The sequence below is a fragment of the Dendroctonus ponderosae genome, unplaced genomic scaffold (genome assembly GCF_020466585.1).
Source record: "Dendroctonus ponderosae isolate FM_Combo_2020 unplaced genomic scaffold, Dpon_F_20191213v2 Dpon_F_20191213_8, whole genome shotgun sequence".
Classification (NCBI taxonomy): Eukaryota; Metazoa; Arthropoda; class Insecta; order Coleoptera; family Curculionidae; genus Dendroctonus; species Dendroctonus ponderosae.
This window is the reverse complement of record NW_026019016.1, coordinates 1834273-1862067: the sequence shown is the minus strand read 5'-3', so window position 1 is coordinate 1862067 and position 27795 is coordinate 1834273. Positions and strand designations below refer to the sequence as shown.

General features: G+C 34.9%; 3 protein-coding genes and 1 long non-coding RNA gene across 5 annotated transcripts in view; 2 read left to right on the top strand and 2 right to left on the bottom strand.

Moving 5' to 3' along the window:
- Window positions 1–1088, top strand: part of LOC125505485 — a 3500-nt gene extending 2412 nt beyond the window's left edge. The window contains exon 2 of the long non-coding RNA XR_007282209.1: window positions 752–1088. This is a non-coding gene — a long non-coding RNA (uncharacterized LOC125505485). The remainder of the gene's footprint in view (window positions 1–751) is intronic.
- On the bottom strand, window positions 1069–16179 carry LOC125505482. Its single transcript, XM_048669374.1, has 4 exons — window positions 16067–16179; window positions 12800–12998; window positions 5825–5989; window positions 1069–1298 (listed from the first exon to the last, which is right to left on the bottom strand). The coding sequence occupies exons 2-4, from the start codon at window positions 12930–12932 to the stop codon at window positions 1243–1245; spliced, it is 354 nt and encodes a 117-aa protein (XP_048525331.1). The 5' UTR covers window positions 12933–12998; window positions 16067–16179; the 3' UTR covers window positions 1069–1242.
- A 4555-nt stretch (window positions 16180–20734) lies between these two features.
- LOC109544894 (eukaryotic translation initiation factor 3 subunit E) lies at window positions 20735–26430 on the bottom strand. 2 transcript variants are annotated; one of them, XM_048669363.1, is made up of 8 exons: window positions 26408–26430; window positions 22828–23106; window positions 22262–22508; window positions 21982–22180; window positions 21730–21869; window positions 21105–21288; window positions 20885–21041; window positions 20735–20826 (listed from the first exon to the last, which is right to left on the bottom strand). In XM_048669363.1, the coding sequence occupies exons 2-8, from the start codon at window positions 23047–23049 to the stop codon at window positions 20800–20802; spliced, it is 1176 nt and encodes a 391-aa protein (XP_048525320.1). In that variant the 5' UTR covers window positions 23050–23106; window positions 26408–26430; the 3' UTR covers window positions 20735–20799. The 2 variants fall into 2 exon arrangements, with proteins under 2 accessions (XP_048525320.1, XP_019770872.1); XM_019915313.1 differs by lacking the exon at window positions 26408–26430 and adding an exon at window positions 23454–23683.
- Window positions 24197–26380, top strand: LOC109544882 (translocon-associated protein subunit alpha). The gene is made up of 6 exons (XM_019915295.2): window positions 24197–24410; window positions 24863–25057; window positions 25121–25245; window positions 25307–25505; window positions 25563–25760; window positions 25832–26380. Exons 1-6 carry the CDS (start codon window positions 24347–24349, stop codon window positions 25912–25914), a joined length of 864 nt encoding a protein of 287 aa, XP_019770854.2. The 5' UTR covers window positions 24197–24346; the 3' UTR covers window positions 25915–26380.
- Window positions 26431–27795: the final 1365 nt, after the last annotated feature.

The window sequence follows — 27795 nt, the reverse complement described above, 5'->3', positions numbered from 1 at the left end:
AAAAGACTCAAAGAACACCAATCATACATAAAAAACAGAGAATATCATAAATCACACATTCGTCAACATGCATTTGATAATTGCCATAAAATTCAATGGAATAATTCCACAATTTTAACTAAGAAAAGCGCACTAATTTTACTAAATCAAAATAATTGTGTTGCTTCATGTTCATTTAATTTAAGTCGTACATGGTTACCTATGCTAAAATCTGAAGTAGACCAGAGAAACATACACCCAAATTAAATTTACACCAAAATTATTAATTAACATTACCTTTATTAATTTAAACAATGAGATTAAGTCAAAGTCGCATAACTGAGAATTTGCACAGACGAATTATCAAAGCGAATTTTCATATACTGTATTATCCTACTATTGTTACACAATTTATTAACATACTCTTTTTTAGGTTCATTTAGGTTCTTTTGATAAAGATAGCAGAAAATAGCTATCGAAACGTCAAGGTAATTTTTCAAATTATATTCTCTACTAATTGGAATTTTCTCTTACAGCTTGAGCCTAAGTGTGTCGCAGGATACCCTCTAGGTGATAGTTCTTGATTACTGTCTGTCTTGTTATTAAGTCTGTCCTTTTTAAAGACAAAAATTTTTGAGGCAAAATACCCAAAAAGAAGTTTGTAAAAAAATGATCAATTGTGTTTACCACGATTCAAAATGGATTTTTTCCCCTCATATACCCTTTGATTCCTTTATGATTAAATCTACTCAATTTACTTTAATGTTGTTAGCCTTGGATTAGTTCAGTTACAATTTTGTTCCGTAGTACGAACGGAGGACGAATTGAAAGATCCCCAACCATTAGAAGCACTTTCGTACCATCGTATCATCGTACAAACGGAGGCATGGGACAGGGGCTTAAGACCAAGAAAACATGCCATCATTTGCACATCCTGTACAGTATTTCTATTCCATTTTTGCGTGTATCTTATATAATAAATTTTGCTTTCTTGGACAAAAAAAATCCGTTAAAAATTAGGGAATATTTAAGCTTCGCTTAAAATTTGCTCGCAATGTATGTACAGAAAGTCTTGTGTATTCTAAAATAAAATAACATTGCTTCCATTAGGTGCCGTCCAGACTAATTCGCTGTTGATCGTTCGTGTATGTGGGTGTTACATTCCATTTGCCAACCCTTCGTAAGAGGTTTATCGAATCACCCACTGCGGGCGTGCTTTTCACATTAGGGCTGTTAGAGCCTCAATTTCAGAGCCACTTCTTTTCAGGGCTCTTTAGACTGTTTCGCTGTATGTTCCGCTTTCAGTGATAACTGGGAAACTGAAAAATTAAACCCATACTTTGCCGTTTAGGCATCCCCAGTCTAAGCCACACTTTCACCAAAATGCGCTCATTACAGCCAAATTAACTGTTATTTGAGGATTTTCAAATGCAAAGTGGCTCAAATGAGTTCATTTTGCTTTCTTCGAACGGTAATGCCCTCATGTTAAGCCGATAAAAGCAATTTTCGGGTGTCAACAAAAATACGTGATTTATGTTTATCGAAAGTGAATATTTTTTACATGGAATAAAGAGAATTTTCCGTTTCCAATTTCATCTGAAAATATTTTTCATCAGAAGTTTAATCTCCAGTTTCATGTTCCTGTGGCTGCTTCGTTAAAAAAATGTGATGCGACCTCGGATTTTACCATTAATAAGAAGATAAGATGGAAATCAAATGGCAAACAACCGATTATTTTATTGTTGTGTCTTGGGTTACTATTAATTTTTAATTTTGTTATTCTTCAATTAGTTTAACTTGGTACACTTGCACTGAAAGAGAAAAAGAAAAAAAACAGCCAAGGAGCAGGTGGAAAATATTGAGGTTCCACACGAAAACACTGCAAATTTCGTCACTGCATCGTCGTTTCTTCTGAGCAGTTTGTTGCATTTAATTTTCTCATTTATACACTTTCTTATGAAAATAACACTTAATAAAATAATTTGAGTATGGTTTTCAGAATATTGACATTCAGAGTCTGATATGAAAAACTTCAAAGGCGTTTTTCGCGTCTGCGTTTGCAGATTAACATATCGGTTGCACCAACCAAATGTTTAATGCCTGCAAATGTAACGATTAAAACAGAATAGAGAAACAAAAAATTGCTATTTTTGCGTCGAAAATGAGAAGCATTCAAAACGTAGCTTTTCATTTGATTTCAATTGTTATTTGGTCTTTACCAAAAGCCTGATCAATTTCTCTGTGCTTTCGCTTTTTTTGCTTCAAAAATTCATTAATTTGAAGCAAAACATTTTCAGTTTTAATAAAGCAAATTCACTGGAGAGAACGCTAATTCTGTCCTCAGGATATGAACTTTTTACACAGCGATTTTTCTCGCGAAATCACCATAAAAGCAAACGCCATTTGCGAAAGCAACAATAAGTTTCCAGAAAAGTGTGGGTTCGTATCCTAATCGTCGTTAAATGTGCTGGGAAAATGACACTCGGGGGCGCTCAGATTTAAAGAAAAAAGGCGTTATTAGGAAAGCGTAGTTTTGTTCCGGGCTCGTTTCACCAATTTCTATAACATGGCGATATTCGTTCATTCATTAATGCGCTCTTTTATGTAAAAATCGCTTTAGATGGCGGGTAAATATAATGGAAATCTAACAAAACCCAAATCTGAAAAATGCGATTTTTTACAGCTTTGGGTCAGGCAGGAAATGATTATTAAGCGGGTAATAACTCCGAGTTTTTGCAGTCATCGTTTAATTACGCATAAAGCGGCATGTGCTGGGCTTTAACTGAACGGTTGCTGAGAAATAAGCTTTAAATGTCGATAAACTTGGAGCTTTTTTTAGGTGAAGCAATATCTGACTAGTTAACTTTAATCGGCGCTTAAATTTCCACTGATATACATCACCTGTAAATATTTAAAGCTGATGTTTCACCCACGTATTCTTCCGAAACGATCTTGTTTTTGAAACCATCTTTTCGCTAATGTTTTGTCCTGCAAAGTTGTGCGGTAATTTCGTGTGGAATTCAGTGGCAAGTTAACAAATGATTTGGATACTGTCCAGAATTAGACCGAAAATCTGCTATTCAACTAAACCAGTGTAATTCAACTTAGGGTTAGTTCACTAGACCTTTAAGGGTCGATCCTGACACCATTCGTCACGTCCGCTAAATTGAAATTATTTGAACCTGACTAGGCAAACAATCACTGACTTATCAAATACTTATTGTAGGAAATCGCACATTCCCTGCTAATAAACCAATTAAACTTCACACTCGGTTCGTTTGGGTTCGTTTGTTTAAATCCCGGATTTAGCTCGACATTCAGTCCTCCATCAGATCTCCCGGGTTTCGCTTTGCATATGTCTAATTAAATAAATTAATTATTTTTTGGAACACCATCTGAATTAAAAACTCGTCAATAGTCTGAGATCAAGGCTGAAAATGATTTGACTCATTATTTAAACTCAAAACCATCTAAATTCTTCCTTATTGTTCGGTCTCTCTGGCATCTTTTTTACTCTCGAATGAACGTAATCAATTTTATGCATATTCGATATTGTTAAATAACTTAAGTTCTTATTTACGCAATTTTCAACAATATTTGTCTGTATGGATGATGGTCGCTTTCGTTCTTCATTCAAACTGTATTGAAACAGAATTTACTAAACAGAAAATTTGTTTTAAATCGATTAAATGGAAAATTGTCAGTAAAAACGTTGATTCAAACGGCAAATAAAAGCATATTATTGCGCTCTATGAGAAGAAATTCAGTTGGGAACAAAAAAGTTATTTTGTTTTTTTCGCGAAAATGCACATTCTGATAGAAAAAACATTGCATTATTCGAGAAAATAACTGCACCCGATGAAACCGATGCACCGATGGTTTTGTTGCAAACAAAAATTATTTTTTAGTCTGAAATTCAATTGTGAACAAAAAACGTATTTTGGGTATTTTCCTAACATCCACAGTTTGTGCTTAAAAGAGACGAAAACCGTCGGATTGTCCGAAAAAATGAATGCAGCTATTTGAGAATGTTTGAATTTTACATCGGAAAAACGGTGCGCGCTATTGGTTTTTCATTAAAAAAAATATTTTCCAATTCTACATTCACTTGCGAACAAAAAAGGAATTTTCAGTTTTTATGCAAAAATGTATAGTTTATGACTAAGAAAATGAAAGCTGATGGATTGTTTGAGAAAATTACTGCTATGCTAAACATACAAGAAATCCTGTATGGATTTCTATCCGGTCGTTTTGCTGCAAAAAAAATATCTAAATATCTCAAGAATTTTTTTGCCTGTGATGCACATTTTGTGACAAAAAAAGAAACCCAATTCCGGACTGGGAAACGGTGCACGCCAATGGGTTTTGAAAACTGAAAATTATTTTCGACTTCTAATTTTAATTCTAAACAAAAAAGTACTTTGGGTTTTTTTGCTAAAATCCACAGTTTATGATTTAAAAAAATGAAAACCGTTGAATTGTCCGAGACAATTAAAGCAATATCTAACATTTTTTTATCTTCCGTCGGAAAAACTGTGCACGCTGTAGGATTTTCCGCAAACAAAAATTATTTTCTTATTCTACATACAGTTGGAAACAAAAAAGCTAATTGGGGTTTTTGAGGAAAGGCACAGTTTCTGGTGAAAAAAATCGAAAACCCGAAAATTACGTTATTTTTCCATGGAGAAAACCGGTGCATTCCAATGGTTTTGCTGCAAATAAAAAGAACCCTTTAATTTTGCATTCAGTGAGAAGCAAAAAACATTTTCGGAGTTTTTCGCTAAAATGTACAGTTTTCGATTAAAAAAATATAAGTCGTTTGAGAAAATTCTCGAAATCAAATTTGTCAATTTTCTGAGCATCTGAGGTGCACGCTAATGGTTTTTCTGCAAGAAAAATTATTTTCTAATTCCACAAGCGTTTGGGAACAAAAACGCTCTTCCGATTTTTTTGGCAAAAATGCAAAGTTTTTGATTAAAAAAATTAAAACCGATGGATTGTCGAGAAAATTACCGCTCTGTTCAACATGCGATACTTACCTTACCTGGCAGCAAACCTGTGCACGCCAAAGGTTTTGTTTCAAAAAATGTATTTTTCCTTATTTTACATACAGTTGGGAACAAAAAGCTCTTTTGTGTTTCTTCGCTAAAATCAACAGTTTCTGATTCAAAAATCAGTTGGATTGAAAAAATTCACGTAATACTCGATATTTGTTAATTCGTCGTCGAAAAAATTTTCTAATCATCTTTTTGTTTCTTTTTTCTTTCTCTCTAGTCATTTTGGAACTAGAAACGATGCATGTTCGATGCAGTTCGCAACAAAAAAGCTCTTTTGGTTTTTTTCGCAAATATGCACAGTTTCTGATTTAGAAAATGAAAACCGTTGGATTGTCAAAAAACGGTGCACGCTAATGCTTTTTTCCCAGCAAAAATTAGTATCTAGTTCTACACAAAATTGGAAACAAAAAATATTTTTTGGGTTTTTTTACTCATTTAAACGAACTTGAAAATGTTCATTTTCAATTTGAGATGTGTGTTCAGCTTTTATTTTATTTATGAATATTATACTTTCATACTCAACAAGCTTACACATTGCTGCAAATTTACACATTTTGCAAAATATTAACGAATAAAGGAAAGTGAAAATATCTAGCGAATGAAAGAGTTATTAGGAAGACACACCTAAAATACTGCGTCAAATAAAATTTTCTAGTAACTTGGTTTTAACGAATTTGAGACAGATCTTTGAGATGCCCATGTCTTTTTGAACGAGAAAATTTGTGATGGAGATGTCTGATACATTTGAATAATTTTCCATACGATAGAACCATTTCCTTAAAACTTACCGCGCATGTAGATGTAGGCAGTTCCTCTCATGTTCTTCCTGGTCAGCACTATGAGGTTGAAGATATTTCCAATGATTCCGAGACCGCAAATTGTCGGTAGCGCCATTCCATACGAATAAATTCTTAGCACTTGTGTACGTGGATCTTCTGAAACTGGAATGCTATCTGAAAAATATTAGAATTCGTATTAGAGTTGAGTGAAATTGTTCACTGTACACGTTTTGAATCTTTCGTGCTTAAAATACCATTTAAAAATGAATCAGTTACTGTTAAAGCACAGACTGTGGAACATGTTTACTTCTACGCCCAACAATATTCAACAAATCATATGCAATATGGAACATTGTTGGCGGCAAGTTATGATCTATTGTATTTCGGTTACAGCCAACTTTTGCTATAACTTTCGGTTTCAGAATGGCCACATATGACGAAGAGAGTCGAGTGATTTGAATTTATCAACAAGGTTTTTTCGTGATTTATCGCATGCTATTGCTAAATTGCCAAAAAGTTTGCACTTTCTGAACATAAAAATTCAATGTATTTCCAATAAATTGAATGTAAAATTTAGCTTTACCAGACAGCAAACAGTATAGAGTTCTTCGTATTGGCACCGAGTTCAGTACAGTTCAGTGAGAGTGTACAGAAAAAAAATGTCTAAAGTTACAAAAAAATCAAAGACAGATTCAGAAAACGTAAAAAAGTACACAGAAACAAACCTATAATTTCTCAAAGCACAGACATCTCTTAAAAACAGCCTTTCAAGGAAAAGCAGCGAAAGACTTACGCAGAATTAATGAAACAACCTCATCAGAAGACAGAAAACTGAGTAAGAGAGTTTTAAAACGTCTACCATTACAAGAAAATACATAAAAGTAAAGTCAAACATTAAAAAATGAAAATCAAACCTCACGTGAAAAGAAAAGCAAATTAAATATATAGAGTGGTCCTTAATAAATACGTCGCAGACTGATTATAAATGTGAAAATATGACTTAGTAAAATAGTGTTGAGCGTTAAAGTTCCTGATTCAATTTAAAATTTACGCCTGTGTGTAAGAGAACATTTTTTCCAAGCCTCAGCCACCAAAAAAATAATCCCAGATCGCCTTTGCCCTCTAAATAATACTCAATTAGAACCAGGAGGATTAAAATGTTCATGTTTGCACCCGATGCAAGATTCAAAATGCTATTTTTTTAAGGATTCCAACGTTTCATTCATTGATTCTTCCCATCAACACGACCCGAATGCTAAGATTTCTTCGATTTTCCCTCAACGCTTTTGAATTGAATGCGGGAGGGTCGAAAAAGCAGTCAATCTTTTGTTCGGAATTTTTTATTCTATTAAGTTGATGTATGTATATTCGTTCGGATCGTTTTTCCATACAAATCAGCCAATTGCCTGTTTTGAGGACACGATGGCAAATTTCGCGTAGATTCTTAAATGGAAAAAAAATTGTGTCAAGCAAAGTAACTTTTTCTTCTTTTTTGCTAGATGATCAACCAACCATTAAAATGAGCAGAAAAAAATTAAAATGGCAAGAAGATTTTTTGGCAATCAACCAAATGCGCTCTTCAATATGGCATTGATTCGACATTTATGGTGGTAACATTAAAATCTCTCTCAACGCAAGAAAACTCCCTTATTGTTTCCCCCCGGATTTGCGTCTCGTCTGGCAACATTAACCTGTCCAAAACTAGGGTCTTAACGTGAATTTATTACAGCAGCGATTAAATAATGATTCCAATCCGCCTCTAAAAAATTGATATAAAATTCTTAGATGTTTTTAAAGCCGGGACGGAGCAAAACAAACAAGAAGGCCTTACTTTCTGAGATGGAATGAGAACTGAATGGAAATGATGAAATGTGTATTAAACACTTTGCACAAATCGACAACAAATTGAGAAAACAAACAGTTGTAATGTAAAGGATTCAAAAACAGTTGGGTGTTTATATTCTTTCAACAATGAGGAAAAATGCTCGATTTGTATGTTTTCATATTTCAAAGTGCATAGAGTCCTTAACCGTTATGTCGTGTTGTGCCGGGAAAGTTTGGCCTCCATTAATAAAACTTGTGATAATTTAATCGCAAAAAGTAAACGGTGAAATTGATGTTAAAACTCATATAAAATTGAATACTAGTTTAGCATAAGTTTTCAACTCTACGGTTGAATAAAGTATACTGAAAATGAGTGAAAAAAAAATTGATCTAATGAAATACATTTCACAAATACACTTTTAATGGATATTTTTTGTATTGGATTCATAACGTAAACTACCGCAATCCTTTCGCGCCAGAGTAAACGCATACTCTTGGCATTTTCCTGGCAGTAAGCACTTTTCATGTGGAAACCAAAGACATTATTCAACTTGCCTGTTGTTTCAAACTGTTATAATAATTTTCTAAAATCGGTGAGTTTTGGGGTCTTTTTGCTCGATGAATTTGTGTAGCCAGTACTAGATTTATAGTGCTTTCCACCAAAATAAGCACTATTTCTACTCGTTCTTCAATAGAGAATTCATTTTCCTTACATTGTCCGTATCCATGCCCGAATCTAGAATCGAAGCGAACAAATAGTTGGGCAACTTCACTAAATTCGATTTATTTCTTAAACTATCGCGTATGGATCCAGAACAAATTGGTATCAAAATATGCAGAAAAGATGCGAAGGAAATTTGAGTAAAAAAATTGGGGTTTCGAATTAAAGAAAACTAGTTGTAGTCAATAGAAATAGTTCAAATTTTGATCATTTATCAAAGTTATCAACAGCCTGTGCATTTTGAACGATTTTATACCGAAGTCATAATTATTTGAATTATAATTTCTATTATGAAAACGGTTCACTTTTTGGAAAAACTTTAAGGAAAAACTTATGAGAACTAAATTTATATTTTACGAGTACACTTTCGCAAGCCGATATCATGATTTCGAAAAGTTTAGTTTGCGTTTCAACACGTTTTCCTTTCTATGGGTATCAGAACATCACGCTTTGATTCCCAACTGTCGGTCGCTTATGAATGGCACTCTAATTTCATACCGAATTCGCGGAACCGAAACTACTTCAATATTCGGTTCAACTATAACCAGCCACTCAATAGGAGAATTTATTTGCCACGAATTATGTTGAACTAATCGAGCATCTTTGTAGTGGAATCATGGGATAAATTAGTCCAAATTTAACTATTCTTCATTTGATTTGTTGAATGTTTAATTATATGGACAATTCTAGAACTAGTTTTAACATCGGAGCTGGGCTGTTAACATGTCGCAGTTCTTCATTAATGCAGCTCGGATTACAAAATATGTTTTTTTTTTAACTTCTACCAATCTTGAAGTTTTCTTTGCACTTATTTTTTAGACCTTTTATGCTCCCTGGAGATGGGGTGAGTTTCTCAAGAAGCTAGTTGGTATCGGGATAGTTTTATTCAAGTTTAGAAGTATCAAGTATTTAAAATACTCCATAAGGAGGAATCAAGCAAATTTTAACTAATCCTTTATACAAACTTGAATTCGTCTTTGTCTTTAATACTATGCCTAAGAAGACTCCAAATGTAGAATTCACAGGTGTTCTTTATGCCTACTTAATGTGCTGTTACAGGATTGAGAACTAACGCGGTGTGATTTAGTCACACACATTTTAGTATTTATGTATTTTCCAAATCCCTTTATTCCCATTGTTTATCCTCCTTCGTTGTAGCTAGTGGTTGGCATCTGTTTATGGCCGCAAGCAAATAAATATGCTAAATAGGCGTGTTTTTTTGTTATTTTCGATGAAAACTTCCATCCACGCCTTCTTTTAAGCCAACATAAACGAGCAGCAAATTCATCGATTGTGTGCAAGTCAAAACGACTGATTTTTATCGCTTGGAAAAATTCTTAACTGTTGTTGTAGACAGTTTAAAAAAATAAAACTTTTTTAGGGCTTTAGCTCTACTTTACTCGGGGGCAAAATTCATATTTTTTTCCAAACCTCGCATACCCCTGGAAAAATTAATTATTTGATAACTAGTTAATTCAACTAGTAGGCTTAGATCATGTAAAACTTTTTATAAGTAATAACTTTTTTTTCTAAATACAATACTAAAAAGCCCGTTTGCCTTCTAGACTTTGTTAAATAATTCGTTTATTGCCTTCTCAAACCACCCTGAACGCATTGTGGATTTCGTCTATTTGTAAAACGGAAAAAATGCAAAAATAATGCCATTGTGAAAAAGTAAATTAATAACGAATTTAACACCAGAAAAATTTATTTGTTAATAAATTAAAAGCTGAATAAATTTTGTAAATAAGCAAGCATTTAACTTGAACTCTAAACAAGTCATTGCCTTCGTTTCAAACGTTTCCCTTTTGAAACCGTTATTTGCACAGTCGCTCCTTTCGGTTGAAGTTTTGTGGATCTTTGAAGATCTAAGCGGATTCCTCTTAAATCTTTGAAAAAATGACCTCTTTTGATCTCGTTCTTGTGTATAAAGGCTCAAAATTCCATTCGAAGAACCACTAGAATCAATTTAGGAGCACAGAATGAAAACAACTCGAAACACAAGTTTTTCGAAATATTGCGACACTTTCCGAGTATTATTTTCCAATTATGCACGCCAAACTCGCTACGCTTTCGCCAACTTGAAGATGGGGCTTTGAAAAAGCGAATTTTAAATTTCTTTGAGGTTTGTTTTAATTACACTTGTTGTCCCGAACGTTTTGGTCTCAAAGTGGCTGCCACAACGTATCATGTGCTTATAAAGTCCAGCTCAGACTTCGCTTGTAATCAAGAACTGCGAAAAAACAAATCACTTAAAAAGGGATTATTGCTTTGTACCTGAGATCTTTTTGGGAAAATTTGCTTTCCTCCACATAATTTTTTTTACGTCGAATCAAATCCAACTAAATCACATAAAATGTCCAATTACTTTAGCTTTGTCAAGCTTATAGCTTATAATTGGCTAGTAATCCCAGACACGTAAGCAATATATTTTACTTTGTGGTTATTATGATTTGGGTTGGAACAATATGAGAGTGGGGTACATTAAATAATCCGTGAATTATACGAGCCGCATGACCTTAAGGGTAGATTTCTGTAGATCCCAACGGTTTTCCATAGGAAATAATATTTTTCAAACCCATTTGATATGAGTAGCAGACAATAATAAATTATTTAGAGTATTTAGATGCGGTCCACTTAATTTTTTAGTTCGGCGACCGCAGGCGTTTCCGCAAAAAAACTCCCCATTTCGACAAAGAGCCATCGAAAAAAGTCTCGAGGAGAAGCTTTCTGTTTTGTCCCTTCGTAATTTTTTCCCGTCCAGACGCTTATCCTTAAGAAGTCATTCTAGAAGTTGATTTAAATTGCTTCACTTTACTCGTTTTGCATCAAAATAGCTTAATTGCTCGGACTTTTTGATCATTAAGTTATTTATTAATATTGAATCAAATATATTTTCTTGAATAACTAGTTTTTCGTAAATTGCGCAAACAACAGTTCGTTGCACAGGGTGAACCGATCAAAACTAAGCGGTTTATTTTATTAGTTTACATTTTTCAATAAGTCTACATTCTAGAAGAACGCATCACTGTAGAAGCATTTTTTTAAATTTCCTATCAACTTGGAATGATGCTGGAAATTTTTTATAGCTTGAAAGGATTTCATGTGGAGCTCAAATGGAAAAAGCTCCTGTTGGGCTGTTTTTGAATTTTTAATTAAATTTTTGCATACAATTTTCAAACATTTTCCAAGATTTTAAGGAATTGCATGGCAGTTTATAATTATCATGAAAATCATGATTGATTGATGAAACCTTTAACATGATCCAAATGATTGTGATTTATATTAAGAGCGTTTTCTGGGTTTTCACGCAACAACTGAAAAATCGGTGTAAAAACTTTTCATTTGCCCACTCTGTGTGCAAATGCAAGGGCCGAAAGACCGATTAGGTCGATAACTTTTCCGCGCTAAATAAATATTATTTATGATAATTTTATTTGAAAAAGAGCAAAACATGAATTGGCTGGTTTCCTGGCAGGCTTTACAAAAGTACAATTTTGCCAGCTGAAATACATTCCCAGGCAAAAATCATCATAAAGGAAAATTTAGATGCAAAAAAATAAAAATCTTAATTTTTAAACGTATTTTAATTTTTAAATTATTTCAATTAATTGACGTGTGCGTCTAGTTTCACGATATCTCGGGTCCTCTCCTAACTTTCTGCTCGTTTCGACCCTTTTAAGTGCAATTTTCGTGTTTGAACTGTAATTAAATTTGCAAAACAACACAACACCTTCAACCATTTTGGACACGTGTTTCGGACGACGAAAGGGAATGAATACCTAATTTCGTACAGAAGCACTCGATAACAGAATAGTGGAACAAAAGTGTCTGTGCTTACACGGTCGTGCCAAGAATATAACTCGTAGACACTACAGATAGAGTAAGCGAAGCCAAAAAAGCGTTTTTGAGTCTAAATAATTTTTGAGGCATTTTTATGATACGAATTTGAGTAACTTACTATACTTGAAAATCGCGGATTATAATCCTGTTTTTTCGTATGTTAAAATATAAGTGTAAAAAAAGTGAAAAGTTCTGCATTTGCAAGAAGGTAAGATAAACAATCAATTGAGCCCGTTTAAACTGTTGCAAAGACATTTTTCAGATATTTTTAAAATGTATATTTAAAACTTGAAATCAAGACTTTTTGAGAAAACTGCCAACATTTGCTTATCGATGGTTCGCTTTCTAAAAACGCCATTTAGTTCGCTCGGGATTGATGTAAAAATGATAATTCTTGCTCATTTTTACATGAAACGTATGATGACTTGAAAGCTGGATCCCCTGCCTGAAATGTTGTTGGCACGAGATTCATGCTCTGGTGATTATGTTATTGGAGTTGTTTTCCGAGGAAAATTCCCTCACCAAAACAACCATTGAAAACGGTCCAAAAAAATTTTTCCGCCCCTTTTATCCAATTTTTACTCTTGTTTACGTACCCAAAATGCTGGCGGGCGGCGCAGAGAGGTTCGTCCAAACGCATGGTGCACAGTTGGCTGACGAATCATTTGAACACAACACATTTTCCGATGGATCACTCGAATATAGCATGGACATTGTGGCACTGATCATCAACGGTAGATTCGATCAAAAGTCATTATTTCCGAACTATTTTTTGGCTCCTTTGTCGCCTGGCGTCTGCAAAAAAAAGCACTATTTAGTCTTGGTCTTCTGAGTAATTTGGATGTTCTGCTGTTGATTCTGAGCCATTTTTTATGACCAGTCGCATTTTCCGCGTGAAAGTTGAAGATAATTTTCACAGGCAAAAGCTAGGGAATATTTGAGCTAGTTTTGTGGGTTTTTCGTTTATGATTATCCTGATCCTGATGATCCGCCTGATTATCTGCAGAAGTTTGAAGCAGAAAATTAGCTACCTTTAGCTGGTAGCTAAAAAGTTTTCCTTTTTCTTCTTCACCACTGCCCAGACCGAATTCCCAAGAAAATCAACCATCTTTCAATTTTCAAGTGTGTAGTGTGTGGTTTGAGACAATAGAGGATGGCGCGCCCGTTGGCAGAAAGCAGGTATGACGGATTATTAATCTATAAACCCCGAACTTGAACTCAGTTTGGTTTTTCGAGAAAAAATTAAAGTTTTATTCAGTTCTCTATTTATTTTTCTTTCCAATCAAATAACTGGTTTTTAGACTAAGTTTATGTAACCCTACGGATTTCTTTCTTTCTTTTCAGGTGATACAATGGAGCTTTCGGTTAAAACGTTGCGTTTTTTCGAAATTTAAAGCAACAGTTGAAGTTAAATCGGCAAAATCAAGGAAGGTAATTTGTACCGTAAATCGTCCAAAGCCATCTTTTAAACCGTATTAATTGCATTAGTAGAATAAATAAAGCACACCGTATTGAACTGGAATGAAGAACTGCTTTATAGTACTTCACTTGATCGCACAATAATCTGCCCAGCCAAAACATGTGTCCACAAACATTGCTTACAAACGTGATTATTTAATAGATAAAACATTTCCGCACTCTGCTGCAATAAAATAACAATCCTCAAATAACGGAAACAAAGTAAACTGAAACTCATAAACAGGGTATAAAAGCTATCAAAGTAAATTAGCCGATCGGATTATTTGATGTTGTTTACGCCGAGTTATTAAAAGCTCATAATTCCCGTCGGAATTACTGCGTCTATTATTCCGTTCTGACAGTGCTGTAATTTAGATGTTACTTATTAATTTTCTCGCAATCCTGAAATGAATTGGCTTAACGATTTATTCAAACGAATGCTGACGGTCCCTTGGATTTGCGAAACAACCACATACTAAAAATACTTAGTTATTTCGAAAATATACAAATAGTTTCTAAAAAATCAGCGGTTTTAAGAAGTTTTATGAGAACTCGCACATCAAGCAAACATTTTTTTTTATTCGAAGTTTTAGTTGACTTTATTAAACTTGCTAATATTTTTTCTTTTCTTTTGCTTCGATGTCGTCTTACTGATCTAAACACAGTGAAAAAAACCGCACTTATTCTTTCACTTTATACATATCTTTATGTGCTTCCCACCCAAAGAAAAATATGATTTTTAGTGCCAATGATGGAATGGCTGCGGCCTGGTGAGGACAGTTTTACCGTTTCGTATAGTAGATCGTAAAACTAACCAAACTGGCTTTGAAAGCGGAAATATTGCGTTTTTATTTGACACTTTTCAAATAAATTTGTCCTCCTTAGGGTGATTGATGGAACATTGTCAACAATCCGCACGCATCTTACGCACGTGTGGGGCGGAATTCACATCATTGTTTTTGTCATAAATTTTTTTGTTGCTTGCGGCGAGATTTGGAAAATGCGATAAACCATTCTTAAGACGTTCCTTTGCGTTTTGGTGTAAATGAAAATATTCGATGGCTTTTAATGGGATTATGGGATTTACCGAACTTTCTCACAATGTTGCTAAATTTATACATTAACTTGAGAAATTTAGAGATTTAATATTTAGTGCTCCATTGCGCCCCCGTTCCTAGTCATTGCAATTATATCCCCACATTATTCTTTAATATTTTTGTACAAACCGACATATTTGCGGAAAAACAAATTTATAAACAAGTGGCCCATGGTTTCATCATTATTTCTCTGGGAAACTCCAGAACCAACATTTTTCTTCTTTCGGTGATAGTTAAATATATCAGAAATCAGAGAAAAATCGGTTTATTGGTGTAAAAGGTCTTCTAACTCTTACAGCTGCGCTACTATTTTTCGATCTGATTGTACCATTTTAACCCTCAACTGTTCGACTTATTTAAAAGGAAACAACCTCAGACATCCTCAATTAATCACCCAGTCCCCGAGGATCTACTGAGTTTTAGTTGCGAAATAATCACAAAAATGATATTTTCTAAAACCAATTTTCTCCTGTAGATTTATAGCTGATAACGAATTAATTATGTGGCGATTTTTTTAAATTTGTTGTTAAGGTGGCTTTAAAAATTAATCATCAAAACATAATGTTCTGTTCTGTGCACAAAACATGAAAATACATTTCTTGTATGAACTTGATTGAAGTTTTCAGGCGGTTTACCATTCAAGAAATAGTGTTTTGGCACCCGCTTTAAAAGGCTGTATGACATGCGAATCTGAGATGATATTTCCTACTATAAAAAACCCGCTTTTGCCAAGAAATCGTTTTCTAAAATGATTTATTTCCTCACTTCGAAAAAACTACAAATATATATCCTAGATGGGATTGCAGAAATGCGAAATGTCTCAGGCAAAAGTGGTTGCGGTTAGTTAAACAATCCATGATAAATTGCATCTAGAATTTGAGAAGCAGCGGAAAAATCAGGTATAAATATATAAGACGATCTGACCCAAGTTTCATTAGGAAAAATTGTCTCGCTTGCTATTGATGGTCAAAGTTCTTTAAAAAATTTATGTTTTGTAGGATATCGGGAGAATCATAATTATTCCGATTTTATTTTTGGATAAAATGGTCGAATTCAAATATTTTCTCCAGTATTTAGGCGAAATATGAGTAACTGACTGAAAAGTTATAAACATAGCTCAAATTGATCACTTTCTGCAACAAAACCCCGAGATTACAATTTTCATAATTTAGCTGCGTATGACGCACATAAGTTTAACTTGCAAGTGTGCCGTTTAAAAATTCATATCATCCAAACGGCTCAAGACGGAAAATTTAAACTCGTCAAAAACACTAAGAAAATAGTGTTCACTTAACAATACGTACATACTTTTGACATCACCAGAAATAGCATCTCAATGGGACTACATTAAGTTGGAAACTTTACGCAATTTTACGCGTTCAGCGGATATAAACAGCCGCTCTTGAAACTGCCGTCGCTGCGATCGGGTGAGTTTCCACTAAAACTTTGAGTTTCTAAAGTATCCAGCTTCCACTCTCTTGGAACAAACGCAAGCGCGCTCTCCCCACGTGGACATTAGAACCAAATGCAGATATTTAGTTCGAACTTTGATGATTGCAAGCTGTTTCAGTACTGGGAGGGCAGAATTGACTAATTCTGAACTTACAGTTTTAATCCGTTATTTATTGCAAAAACGACAGTTATCAAAAAAAAAACGTTGTTAAACTTATGAGCTTCTTAAACAAAAAAAAAGAGACGAGAAGGGATCGACAAATTTTTAAATTCAGGTTGTGTTTCAAGAATTTCCACGTGGTTTGAAAAATCCTCAAAAATTTTCTTGGAAGCCGATTGGGACGAAACTCACCCATCACATCCGAAACACTCTTTTCCATATAGAGTAAGAAAATCGCTCTTTTATCTCGTCTAGTTTGGGAACGACAAATGTTTAAATCCAGACTGCGCTCCAAGAATTTCCACGTGATTTGAAAAATTCTCAAAATTTTTCTTGGAAGCCGATTGAGGCGAAACTCACCGATCACATGAGAAACACTCTTTTCCATATTGAGTATCGCAAATCGCGCTTTTAACTCTTCTATTTCGAAAACAACACATTTTTGAAATCCGGACTGCACTTCAAAAATCTCCAAGTAGAAATTGAAAAAAATTCAAAAATGTTTCCAGGCGCCGATTTAGACCAAACTCACCGAGCACATTCTAAACATTATTTTTTACATTAAGGAAGAAAATCGCAGCTTTTCTTTCTTTTAGTTTAGAAACGACATATTTTTGAAATCCGGAGTGCGCTCCAAGATCTCCAGGAGGAGCTTGGAAAATTGTCAAAAACTTCTTCTAGCACCGATTGAAGCCAAACTCACCAATCACATTCAAAACACGCTTCTTCATATTGAGGAAGAAAATCGCTCTTTTATCTCGTTTAGTTTGGACAAGACAAGTTTTTGAAATCTAGACTGCCCTTCAAGAATCTCCACGTGGAGTTTAAAAAATTCTCAAAACCTCTTTTTACTGTGCTTAAAATGAAACTCGCCAGTAACATTTAAAACACCCTTCTTCATTTGAAGGAAGAAAATCGCGCTTTTAACTCTTCTATTTCACAAACAACAAATGTTTGAAATGCGAACTGCGCTCAAAAATCTCCAAGTAGAGATTGAAAAATTTTCAAAAATGTTTCCAGGCGCCGATTTAGACCAAACTCACCGACCACATTTTAAACATAATTTTTTACATTAAGGAAGAAAATCGCAGCTTTTCGTTCTTTTAGTTTAGAAACGACAAATTTTTGAAATCCGGAGTGCGATTCAAGATCTCCACGAGGAGCTTGGAAAATTGGCAAAAACTTCTTCTAGCACCGATTGAAGCCAAACTTACCAATCACATTCAAAACACCCTTTTTCATATTGAGGAAGAAAATCACTTTTGTATCTCGTTTAGTTTGGACACGAAAAATTTTCGAGGTCTAGATTGCGCTTGAAGAATCTCCACGTGGAGTTTAAAAAATTCTCAAAAATCTTTTTTTGCTCTGCTTAAAATCAAACTCGCCAGTAACATTTAAAACACCCTTCTTCATTTGAAGGAAAAAAATCGCACCTTTAACTCTTCTATTTCGGAAACAACAAATTTTAAAATCCGGACTGCGGTTCAAAAAACTCCAAGTGGAGTTTTAAAAATCTCAAAACCTTCTTGCGCCGATTGAAACCAAATTCATCAGTCACATTCAAAACAACCTTCTTCATGTTGAGAATAAAAATTAATTAAGTTCAGAAGCCAGCGGAAACATAACACAAAACGCCAACGAAATGCAAAACCTCGTATAGTTCAATAAACCTGGACAAAAACTCAATAAAAGGAAAAGCAAATTTAATAATGCTTAAATGAGGTGTCCAGCAAAAAACTAATTTGTTTGCTCCAAAAATAACAAATTTCCTTTGCGGCGTAATCCGATAGAAGCCATTTTTCCTTGTTGAAATCGGACATGAAACCGGAGCATCATACATTTCACATTATTCATAACGGCCGCTGCACAAAAGCCTTAAATCATCTAAAAGCGGTATTTATTCTCATTTTGCGCTTTATTTTCCCTTTTCCAGTTTGACATATAATTCGTACATTGTACTACTGACCCGTAGAATTAGATCAACAACATCTCCCTTGCATTTTATGGATTTGGCACAGAAGAATATTTTCGGCTTTGCATTTTGCATTTGCAAAAATATTTTGATACATAGAAATATAATTGCATCTCATACTAATCACAAAAAAATGAAATTAAAGATACTATAAACGTGAAACTATGTACAAAACACATTTAAAACTTTGGCTGGTCGCTATCTATTGGCCGAGATAAACCCAAGCACCTAAACAGGCATCTTTTACTACTTATAACTTCGAATTAGTGTTACTTTCAATGAACGTAAAAAATATATTGTTTACAATTTCTATTCAGGCAGCTTCTCGAAATATATTTATAGACAAAAAAACCCTTGAACAGAAGATTTATGGGAGGCGAATTGGAGATAACAGTTACTGTTTACATTTTCTTTTACTTCGTTTTTTCAAGCTTTTCCGATACTTACGGGACCTTATAAATCGTGCCTAAGGGTTAAAAGCACGATTCGCCAATTGATATAAAACTGCCAAAATCATTGAAAACGCGGACGTCGTACTATAGGCGAACCAAAACGTGTTTTTACTACTTCTTTGTTTTTTGTTCCCTTTTATATCAGTTTCATAATATTATTATGAAGCAAGTGAGTTTTGGACCAGTTTATTTGCAAGCAAAAGGAGCTTCATAGTTTTATAGTACAGTTAATGTTTTTTGATAACTTGGACACACTGAGGCACAAAAATGTTTTACCCAGATTTCCTAATATGCTTTAGATTTTGTTTCTCCATTTTTGAAATGTTTATCTACTTATAATGTTTCTTTAATTATCGGCAAACAAATTCGTTTTTAAGTGCGGGTACACAGTGGCCCAAACAATAATTTAGCCACCAAAGTGAAGTGTTTTGACCTGCAGATTTGCCGGTACTAAAATAAGGCAACCCTTATAAACTTTAATAACAAATTCGTATTATTTTCAATGCGTTTTCAGGCGGTGTTACTGCTTACGCAAACAAGAGAATTCACATTCACCCCTTGTTTGACGCGTTTTTACATTAACGTACAGAAATAGTTTTGTATCAGAGAAAATAGGCACAACCAACATATTCACTTAAAGGGTCGGCCACTGTATATTTTTTCGCCCTCATCAATTACAGCGGCCTAGACCTTTCAATCTTATATCAAATAAAGACCGGTAAGGGCAACAAACACATTTATCAAATTACCCACACAAGTGTGTGTGACGACAGGAAAAACTCTTATAGGATTATTCGGTTACATGGATTGAATCGAATAGGCTTTCCGTTAATTAAAAATATATCCCCCGAGAATGTTATTTCAGATTTTCACCTAATTTTAGTCTTAACGTCGGATTTTCGGTTTCAATTTCATTATTTGCGCTCAACCCTTAATTTACGCTAGCTTATCCTAATTCTATTTTTTGCTCAAATGGTTGCTTGTTTTTACGAATTTAGTTTTTATTCACATGAATGTATGTGTTTGTATATCAATCATTTAAATTTCCACTCGTTTTGTGAAGCTATTGGCGGTTGAAGCCAAAACTAGGCCGAATATTTTAAAGCCATTTTAACAGCAAATTGGGGGTTTTGCACAGAATACTCGCCGAATATTGGACTTTCTGACATCGATGTAATCGTAAAAACGAATCATCGCTGAAAAGATGACTTAATTTCGCAAACACCGCAATAAAAATAACGTTGTCCTCTGAAAGTTTCGATGTTTTTTATGTGCAGGACTTTAGCGGCCACTAAATTATGGCCCATTTGGAAAGTCGAAAGCAGCGGATAATTTTGCCAAACGCTCAACAAGTACGAAAAACACCTGAAAGATGTTGCAGTGTAATAATTTTATTACAACCCAAATTAAATAGAGTTACAACGACAAAACCTGAAATGTTTGTGCAACATCTACAAGAAAAAAATGTTCCTGTTCGCTCACACAAGTTGGTGAAACGTAAAATTCACTAATTTCGTAAACTTTGCAAGCCACGGAAAGGTTTTGTGGCACTTAAATCACCCAATAAAAAACGGTGTATAATTCGCGAAACCCGGCTAAAAGCTACTGGTAACATAAATTTAACAAATTATGTTTTACCAGAAATCATTATTTAAAATCCGCTCACGTGTGAAAGGAAATTAATTCAACTACCGTAGATCATCTACAGGGTGTACCATTGAAAACTTTGCACTTGGCGGATTTTCAATTCGATCCCGACAGAATATTTCGCGTTAGCTCATTACCAGAACAACTCATTTTCGGGGAGCATTCAACTGTAAATTATGAAATTTTAGTATCGATCGATCGGGTGTTTTCAGTTTTAGTGTTCCTATAAATTCTGAGAGTACGACAGAAGTTAAGTACAAGCACACGACTGTCAACTAAATGAAGCAACGACAGAATTAGAAAACCTTTATTATATCAATTAAATATAAAATTATATTTAATCAACCGTTTAGCCTTATCAGAATTCCTGAGGTCCCCAACGAAGCTGCAAAAAAATAGATTTATTAACACTGAAATGCAAATGCGACGGTTTTATAACTTACATCAGTTTTTGCTTTCAGTTTTCTATCAATCAAAGCAGACAGTGTTTCCGACCTCACTGATAAAGAATCGATTTTCTCAATTAGCTGCTGGTATGGACTCATGGGTTGCGCTCCCATAACAACATGGCCTAATTTTGAATCAATTTTTGCATCCAATCTGTTCAAAAATATACACAACGTTAAAACCTACGGGCTTAACATAACTCGGTGCAACACTGACCTCGCATTTCTGATCAGATTTACAATCCAGCATTCAGCTTCGTCCGGATTCATGTTCAACTTTTCAGCCAACATTCCAATGCTGATACATTGATGAATGCGACAGAAAGTCTCGAAGATCATCAACCTTGCGTTTTCAACGAATTCATCGAGGCAAGAGATCAGGAAGAAATCGTTGAAAAGCACTAAAAGCGCATACGATAAACAAAATATTAAGTTAAGTAAACTTCGCAGAAGACCGTAAAGAAATTGGATATTTTATTGCAAGAGTTGGCCAAAGAATACACGATTAAAGTTCTTGGATTGCCGTATAGTACGCTGCATGCAGCCAACTCAATTCACGAGGATTCACTGCGTCGAAATCAATTTTACACTCGAAATATGCTAATTCAACCAGTGTCCAAAGAAATACAATCAATTACGCACATTTCAAGCATACATGGAATCTGAAATCTTCATGTTTTCGCGCGAACAATCGTAGAAAATCGACCAAAAACTTTTTGGACGCCAAACCCAAAAATCGTGTAAATTAAAAGATCATAATTAGAGGTTTGGCCAGTCACAGATCAACTACTTTTTATCTTTAGAATATGTAAAGATAAAAGATGATAGTGACACACACTTACCAGTTTCGCAGTCTCGTAGCTTTTGCCTTGCACCGTCGAAGTCAAAGTTTACATACAGATGTTCCAAAAATTCAGTTATGGGATCCCGATAGGTGTAACTTTCTTGCTGAATGACTTTAACTAAATCTTTCAGTGCCGACCTAGAACTCAATAATATTTTTGACTGAAAAGGCTACATTCAGAAACGTTTCCCGGGTTTTCTCAGGATATCATAGAACGTCACTCTACTAGAAAAAAATATTTAAAACTCACCTTCTGCCTCTATTGATGATCACCGCCGTAGCCAAATATCTCAAAATATGAGGGCACATAGTTTGAATAGCATTCAAGTAATGAGGACGGTATAAGAACATTTCAATGATAAGTTCTCTGCCCATCGCATGATTGAAAAATACAAACAATGACCAATGAATAAGCCATGTTCTTTGCTGCAGTAAATTCAGCATGCTTCCTAAGAAAAAAACACGCATAGTTAGTTCTGGTTTTATCAATTTATATCACAAATCGTTTTAAAAGTCGAAACTACTCTTACCTCCATACTGATGGGGGCTATTATCAATGTGCTCTCTCAGTTTGTTTAAGTCCTCCAAAGCAGAGTCCCAGTTCTGAACCAGGATTTCGGAAGCAAATTTTCCCCAAAGAGCGCTCAAATAATTTTTGTCGCTTGGAGGCAGCACCAGCATGCAAAAGTAAAGGTAAGAGGTGGAAACTGAATAGTTACCACATTCGTAACGATATTTTGCAAGAGCGTGTAGGGAATTGATCATGTCCATATCAAACTGAAAGGAAAATAATAAAAACTTTATCTGATCTGATATCGATTTTTAAATTCATTAAGCCACCCAGCACTCGCTTTAAAATTAACTGTAGCGTAAGTTCTACTACCTATATAAAAATCGCGCTCTTTCCCTTAAAATTTCCCTTGACATTGGAGAACATTTTGGAAGTGAGGGATCGCTCTGGACCCGCACCGTTTGGATAAACGCAAGTTTATTTTTTTACTTTTACTGTATGAAAATGATCCTTTTGAATAAAATGCACTTTTTAGCACCTTCTCAACTCAGCATATCGTACCTAAATAAAGGAAAATTGACTCACCCGAACTTCCTTCTCCAGATAAGCAATCAAAGTTTTGGAATCCCGCAAATTCTCCATATTTTTCATGATGTCTTCGTTTGCCATAATTTGCAAAATAGGCTCGACTACCTGCTGCAGTTCTTGCAGCTGAGCAACTACATGCTGTCTTCTTTGCTTCAGGTCTTCAGGAACCTCATCTCTCGGGTACAACTGCTTCCTGATGTCAATCGCATAATCTATCATGTTTGTCTTACTCAAAATATCCAATTTGGCTTTCAGAACTTCCGTTTCATCATAATTCTGAAGGGAAAAACGTATTTATGTATACAATTATTTTGAGAGTTTAATTAAAACTAAATGTTGACACCTCCAATTCTTCTCGACTTGTTAGAGCAACGAATTCATATTGTTTGTTGAATAGAACAAAAGTAAGTTGTACAAGTACAGAATGTTTAACAATGTACACAACACAACACAACTTTTCAGTTTCACCTTCAAATCGAGGATTGAATTGCAACCCGAGAAGGCCAATTAATTTGGTATCTAACTCTTTAATAACAGTAAAACGCTAGCGGAAAACATGCTTTTAACTGCATAGTTAAAGTATGTTTGAGGGACTCCTAACCTGCCAAGAATGTGTGCCTCACCTCTTTAGCAGACAAGAACTCCAGAAGTGGAAACACTAAGTGCCGGTCTAAGTACTGTCCTATCTTCGACGTTAAATCGAATTTGGCCATAATTTCGGTTTGTTTTCAACGGGTTTGACTAATTTATAAATGAAACCTGGTGAAGGGAACAAGTAAAAACGAGGCGAAAAGATTATCGAACTCGGTAGAAGTTAGAAGCGAAACAGTTGACAGTACAGAGAGTACAAAAAAAGGTTAGTACGTGATTCTTGCAACCACGCCCAAGAAAATATAGAAATAATATAAAATAATAATATGTAGGTATATTTTATATTTACACTACACTATGTGATCTGGGTAAATACCCAGTAATTTTCTATATTTAGGTATTTTTATTGTCGATAAATAAAAATTGAACATTAGCTGCATACTTGTAATAATTTATCATATTACAATCACAAAAAGTAAGCTGTGAAATTGATGTTAAAATCTCATAAAAAATGGAAAATAACTAAACAGTTTTCAACTTTACGATCGCTCGAAGAACGGGTGCATTACGGGGACGGTCAATGTCGGTTTATATGTAATGTACAACCTGAGAAAATATTTTTAAAATAATACGAAAAATTGCAATCTAATCAAATAAAATTAAAAAATATCACTTTTACCAAATTTCCTTTCATTGGATACAAAACGCAAATTACGGCAATCCTTTCGCGCTGTAAATGCTACCGTTTGTAATCGTCATCACAAGTGGGCGTTCCATGTGTCTTTTGCTTCCACGTCGAAACGAGTGGCTGGAAAACTGTCACTTACCCGTCAAAAGGTTAAGCAAAAATTTCGGGTATCTTATTTAGTTCACTTCTTCTCGTACTTTTGCTTGTTATTTGCCGTGAAAAGGACCCAGAGTCAAGATGAAATATTTCTTCTTATTCTCCCTGTTAGTGTTACCGGCCGTGATTTTTATGGTTGATAGCGGTAAGTGGCACATACTTTCAACTTTTTAAAGAACCATCTACCCTCATTTCCAAACTACGTGGCAGGTATTCTTGTGAGAAACAGGCCTTAATTATCAACAAGTCTTCCCAAATTACAAGCGCTCTGCATGGAAATGGGCATTTGCTGCAATTGCAGCAAACATATGTTGAGGTTATCTGCGGTCTTAAATCTTTGCACAAATCCCCATCCGTCCAGCATACCGCCTTTCCCGTACTATTTATTAAATAAAAATTGTACCCTTCAGAGTCCTTCAAATCTAATTGATCCCCAATTCCCGTTTCATGTTTTCATGTAGATTTGACAAATTTTCTTGACCCCCTTTTGTTATCCAAGCGTAACAATATTCATGAAACATATGGATATTGAATATAGTGCTCATTTTTCAATTAGGCAATTCCTCACATATTTGTTACTATTGAGTATGTATTTAGGGAAAATGGTTGCATTTGCTGAAGAAGATCCCATCGATGAAGAGGAGGCGGACGTTGAAGGGGAAGTTGAAGACGGCGATCTTACTGCTACTGAACCTGAAGAAGAGGAGGACGAGTCTCTTTCGAAAGCTTCCTCGGATGCAGACACGGTATTATTGTTCACCAAACCGAGCACGTTTGGAGCTTCGCAATTAGGTAAGTCGTCAATCTTCAATCAGTTGTTTTTCCGCCATCTAAAGCATTATTTCTTCTTTCCAGAGCTCGTAGGTGGAGCTCCGGTTGAATTTTTAGTGGGCTTCCGCAACAAAGGCCTGCAGGACTTTGTCGTTGAATATATCGAGGCTTCATTCAGATATCCTATGGATTTCAACTATTACATCCAGGTCTGTTGGGCTGCTACATAGTTGTCCATTTCTTTTACTAAATCAACGGTTTTGATTGCAGAACTTCTCAGCTGTCGGTTACAATTCAATAGTCAAACCCAGCGAAGAAAGCACATTCCAATACACGTTCGTGCCCTCTGTAGGTTTTGCTGGCAGGCCGTTTGGCTTGCATATTAACTTGGCTTACCATGATGCCGCTGGCAACGGATTTCAGGAGGCTGTGTTTAATGAAACCGTGCAAATTATAGAGTTAGATGAAGGTAAGTCGTTTGAGAGGGAGACTTTGATGTGGAAAACTAACAATAGGTGCGAATTAGGTTTCGATGGCGAAACTTTCTTCCTCTATGTCTTCCTCGCTGCCAGTGTTGTTCTACTATTGGTGATCGGTCAGCAAACTCTTCTATCTGTGGGTAAGAAGAGGCCGGCCAAAAAAGCCACCCCTGTTGAAACTGGCACCAACAACCCCAACAATGTCGATTACGATTGGTTGCCAGCCCAAACTTTGGCTAGTCTGAGTAAGTCATCAAGCAACATTTGCTTTAATCTAGGACAATAAAGTGCCTGCAATAGTGAACGTTTGTTACAGACAAATTGCAAAAGTCCCCACGACCTTCAAAGACACAAAGCCCAAAACAACGCAAGGGAAAACGCCTCGCTGGATCGGAATAATACCAGACGACTGAAATGCTGAACACCTTCAATGTTCATAATCAAAATCAGATACAATTGACTTTTTCATTTTGTACATTATACGCTCATTTTTCCGATTAGATCCATTGATATTCATTCACATTTCGGCGCAATTTGGGAACTGGGCAGCAAGTAAAAAGTTGCAGGCGAATATCTTTACTTGCGTGAAATTTTAGTGGCAATTGCCAATAAGTCACGAGTTGTAAAACTGTGATTTTTGGAATATTTTGTCTCTGTTGAAATAATAATAATAATAATGTGTGTTTTGTGCGTGAACATGAGATGATTGTAAAACGGTTTACAATAGATACGCTCTTATTTATAAATTTCGTCAGGTAGTGTTGTGATTTTTTACGATTCATTGTTCAATTTCTAAAGATTAACTGGGTGGATGTAAATATATTTAAGTATTTACCACAGTGGTAATAAACAAACTATTTTTTAAGTGTTTTTTTTTTCATTTTGTACTTACTCAGTTTTACCCCAAGTTGCCATCGGTTCTTCAATGGACATGTATGTTTTATATACTGCACGCCCTTAAAAAGCCCACCTGATAAGGAATTTTATCTAAAAATTTAATTATAAATTTATGTGCAATTCACTTTGACTGTTGTTGAGTGATTGGCTGTCAAAAAAATGTAGATTTTAATGTCATTTTGTTCCGACAACGAGTCTGTTGCTTAATGGCAGATTGGGAACACAGTGCGTGGTTCGGTCAGTGGAAACTTCGTAAAGTGTGAGAAATTTTTCAATTTTGGGGGGAAAATTGGTGATTTTCAGCAAAATTAGTTTCTCCTTTCCATTTTGCGACATTTTTCTCATCGTAGGGCGATTTTAGCAAAGAAACGCAATGTTTTTTCTTTATTGAAAACACTGTGACGTTTGCTGTCAGTCAACACCGTCATGTTGAGTAAAGAAATCGAACCTAAAAGTGCGGATTTGAAAGTGTCTGGACATTTTGGAGTTCATCATTCATATTCATCTGGAGATTTTGATGACTTGCAGGAATTTGAAGACAAAGCAACGGTAAGATATTAATAAGTTTTATTAGTAGATTTGCGGATTTCGCCAGTTTATTGCATTTTCGAGCTTATAATTCAAACGGGTGAGTTAACAAAGTTTATTATTTATTACTTAAAGAAGTTTTCACTTTGAGTGGCGCCCACTGCAGAGGTGTCATAAGTAAATAATTTCATGAAACTTAAACATTTTCAAGTAAAAACGGTTTGCTGATTTCAGCTCGCGTTTATTCTAATAAAACGACTTCTTGTACATAAAAACCTTACCACTAATGAACGAACGCCTAGAAGATATTTTGCTTGTGTGCCATGTTACCGTTAACTAGCGCGAATATTTATTTACATATAATAATATAAATACGTATTCCTACTTGCAAAAACAGCACACGTAACTAATTTTATGCAAATAATAAAGACGAATATCAGTGGTGCGCCTGCAAATTGTTCATTTTACTCCATTTGATGTTTTATGATATTTGCAGGCTTTTGCTATTAGTGCTTGAATCGCGACTTTTAGCCCTGATGTTTCGCAAAAAAATTTAAAAAGTTAATCCATAAAATGTTTTTGAAAAAATGATTAATCAAAATCCAGATTAGCTGAAATAGGCGGGTTTTTGTGCCTTTCGATAGAGGAGACTTTGCTCGTTTTCAAACCGTTTCAACCGTTTTCAAACACAATTTCAGGGTGTATATTAATAAAACGTGTTCAACAACAAACAAAAAACTGAGGTAATAAGAGAGATGGAGACCAGAAAAACAAATTTAAAGAATATTAATTAAAATAAAACACTGCTGCCCGCCCATGTTACCCGCAAATTTCCTCGTGATCTTCACAAAAGGT

Excerpts from the sequence above, each read along its gene's own strand:
- LOC125505482 (XM_048669374.1), bottom strand. The coding sequence starts at position 12,932 with ATGATCAGTGCCACAATGTCCATGCTATATTCGAGTGATCCATCGGAA. Across the intron at positions 5,990-12,799 it reads GCCGCCCGCCAGCATTTTGG|ATAGCATTCCAGTTTCAGAA; the intron begins GTACGTAAACAA and ends AATATTTTTCAG. Across the intron at positions 1,299-5,824 it reads TGCCTACATCTACATGCGCG|TTTCCCAGTTATCACTGAAA; the intron begins GTAAGTTTTAAG and ends TTAATTTTTCAG.
- LOC109544894 (XM_019915313.1), bottom strand. The coding sequence starts at position 23,543 with ATGGCCAAATTCGATTTAACGTCGAAGATAGGACAGTACTTAGACCGG. Across the intron at positions 23,107-23,453 it reads AGTTCTTGTCTGCTAAAGAG|AATTATGATGAAACGGAAGT; the intron begins GTGAGGCACACA and ends TTTTCCCTTCAG. Across the intron at positions 22,509-22,827 it reads ATCTGGAGAAGGAAGTTCGG|TTTGATATGGACATGATCAA; the intron begins GTGAGTCAATTT and ends TTTTCCTTTCAG.
- LOC109544882 (XM_019915295.2), top strand. The coding sequence starts at position 24,347 with ATGAAATATTTCTTCTTATTCTCCCTGTTAGTGTTACCGGCCGTGATT. Across the intron at positions 25,246-25,306 it reads ATTTCAACTATTACATCCAG|AACTTCTCAGCTGTCGGTTA; the intron begins GTCTGTTGGGCT and ends TTTTGATTGCAG. Across the intron at positions 25,506-25,562 it reads AATTATAGAGTTAGATGAAG|GTTTCGATGGCGAAACTTTC; the intron begins GTAAGTCGTTTG and ends GGTGCGAATTAG.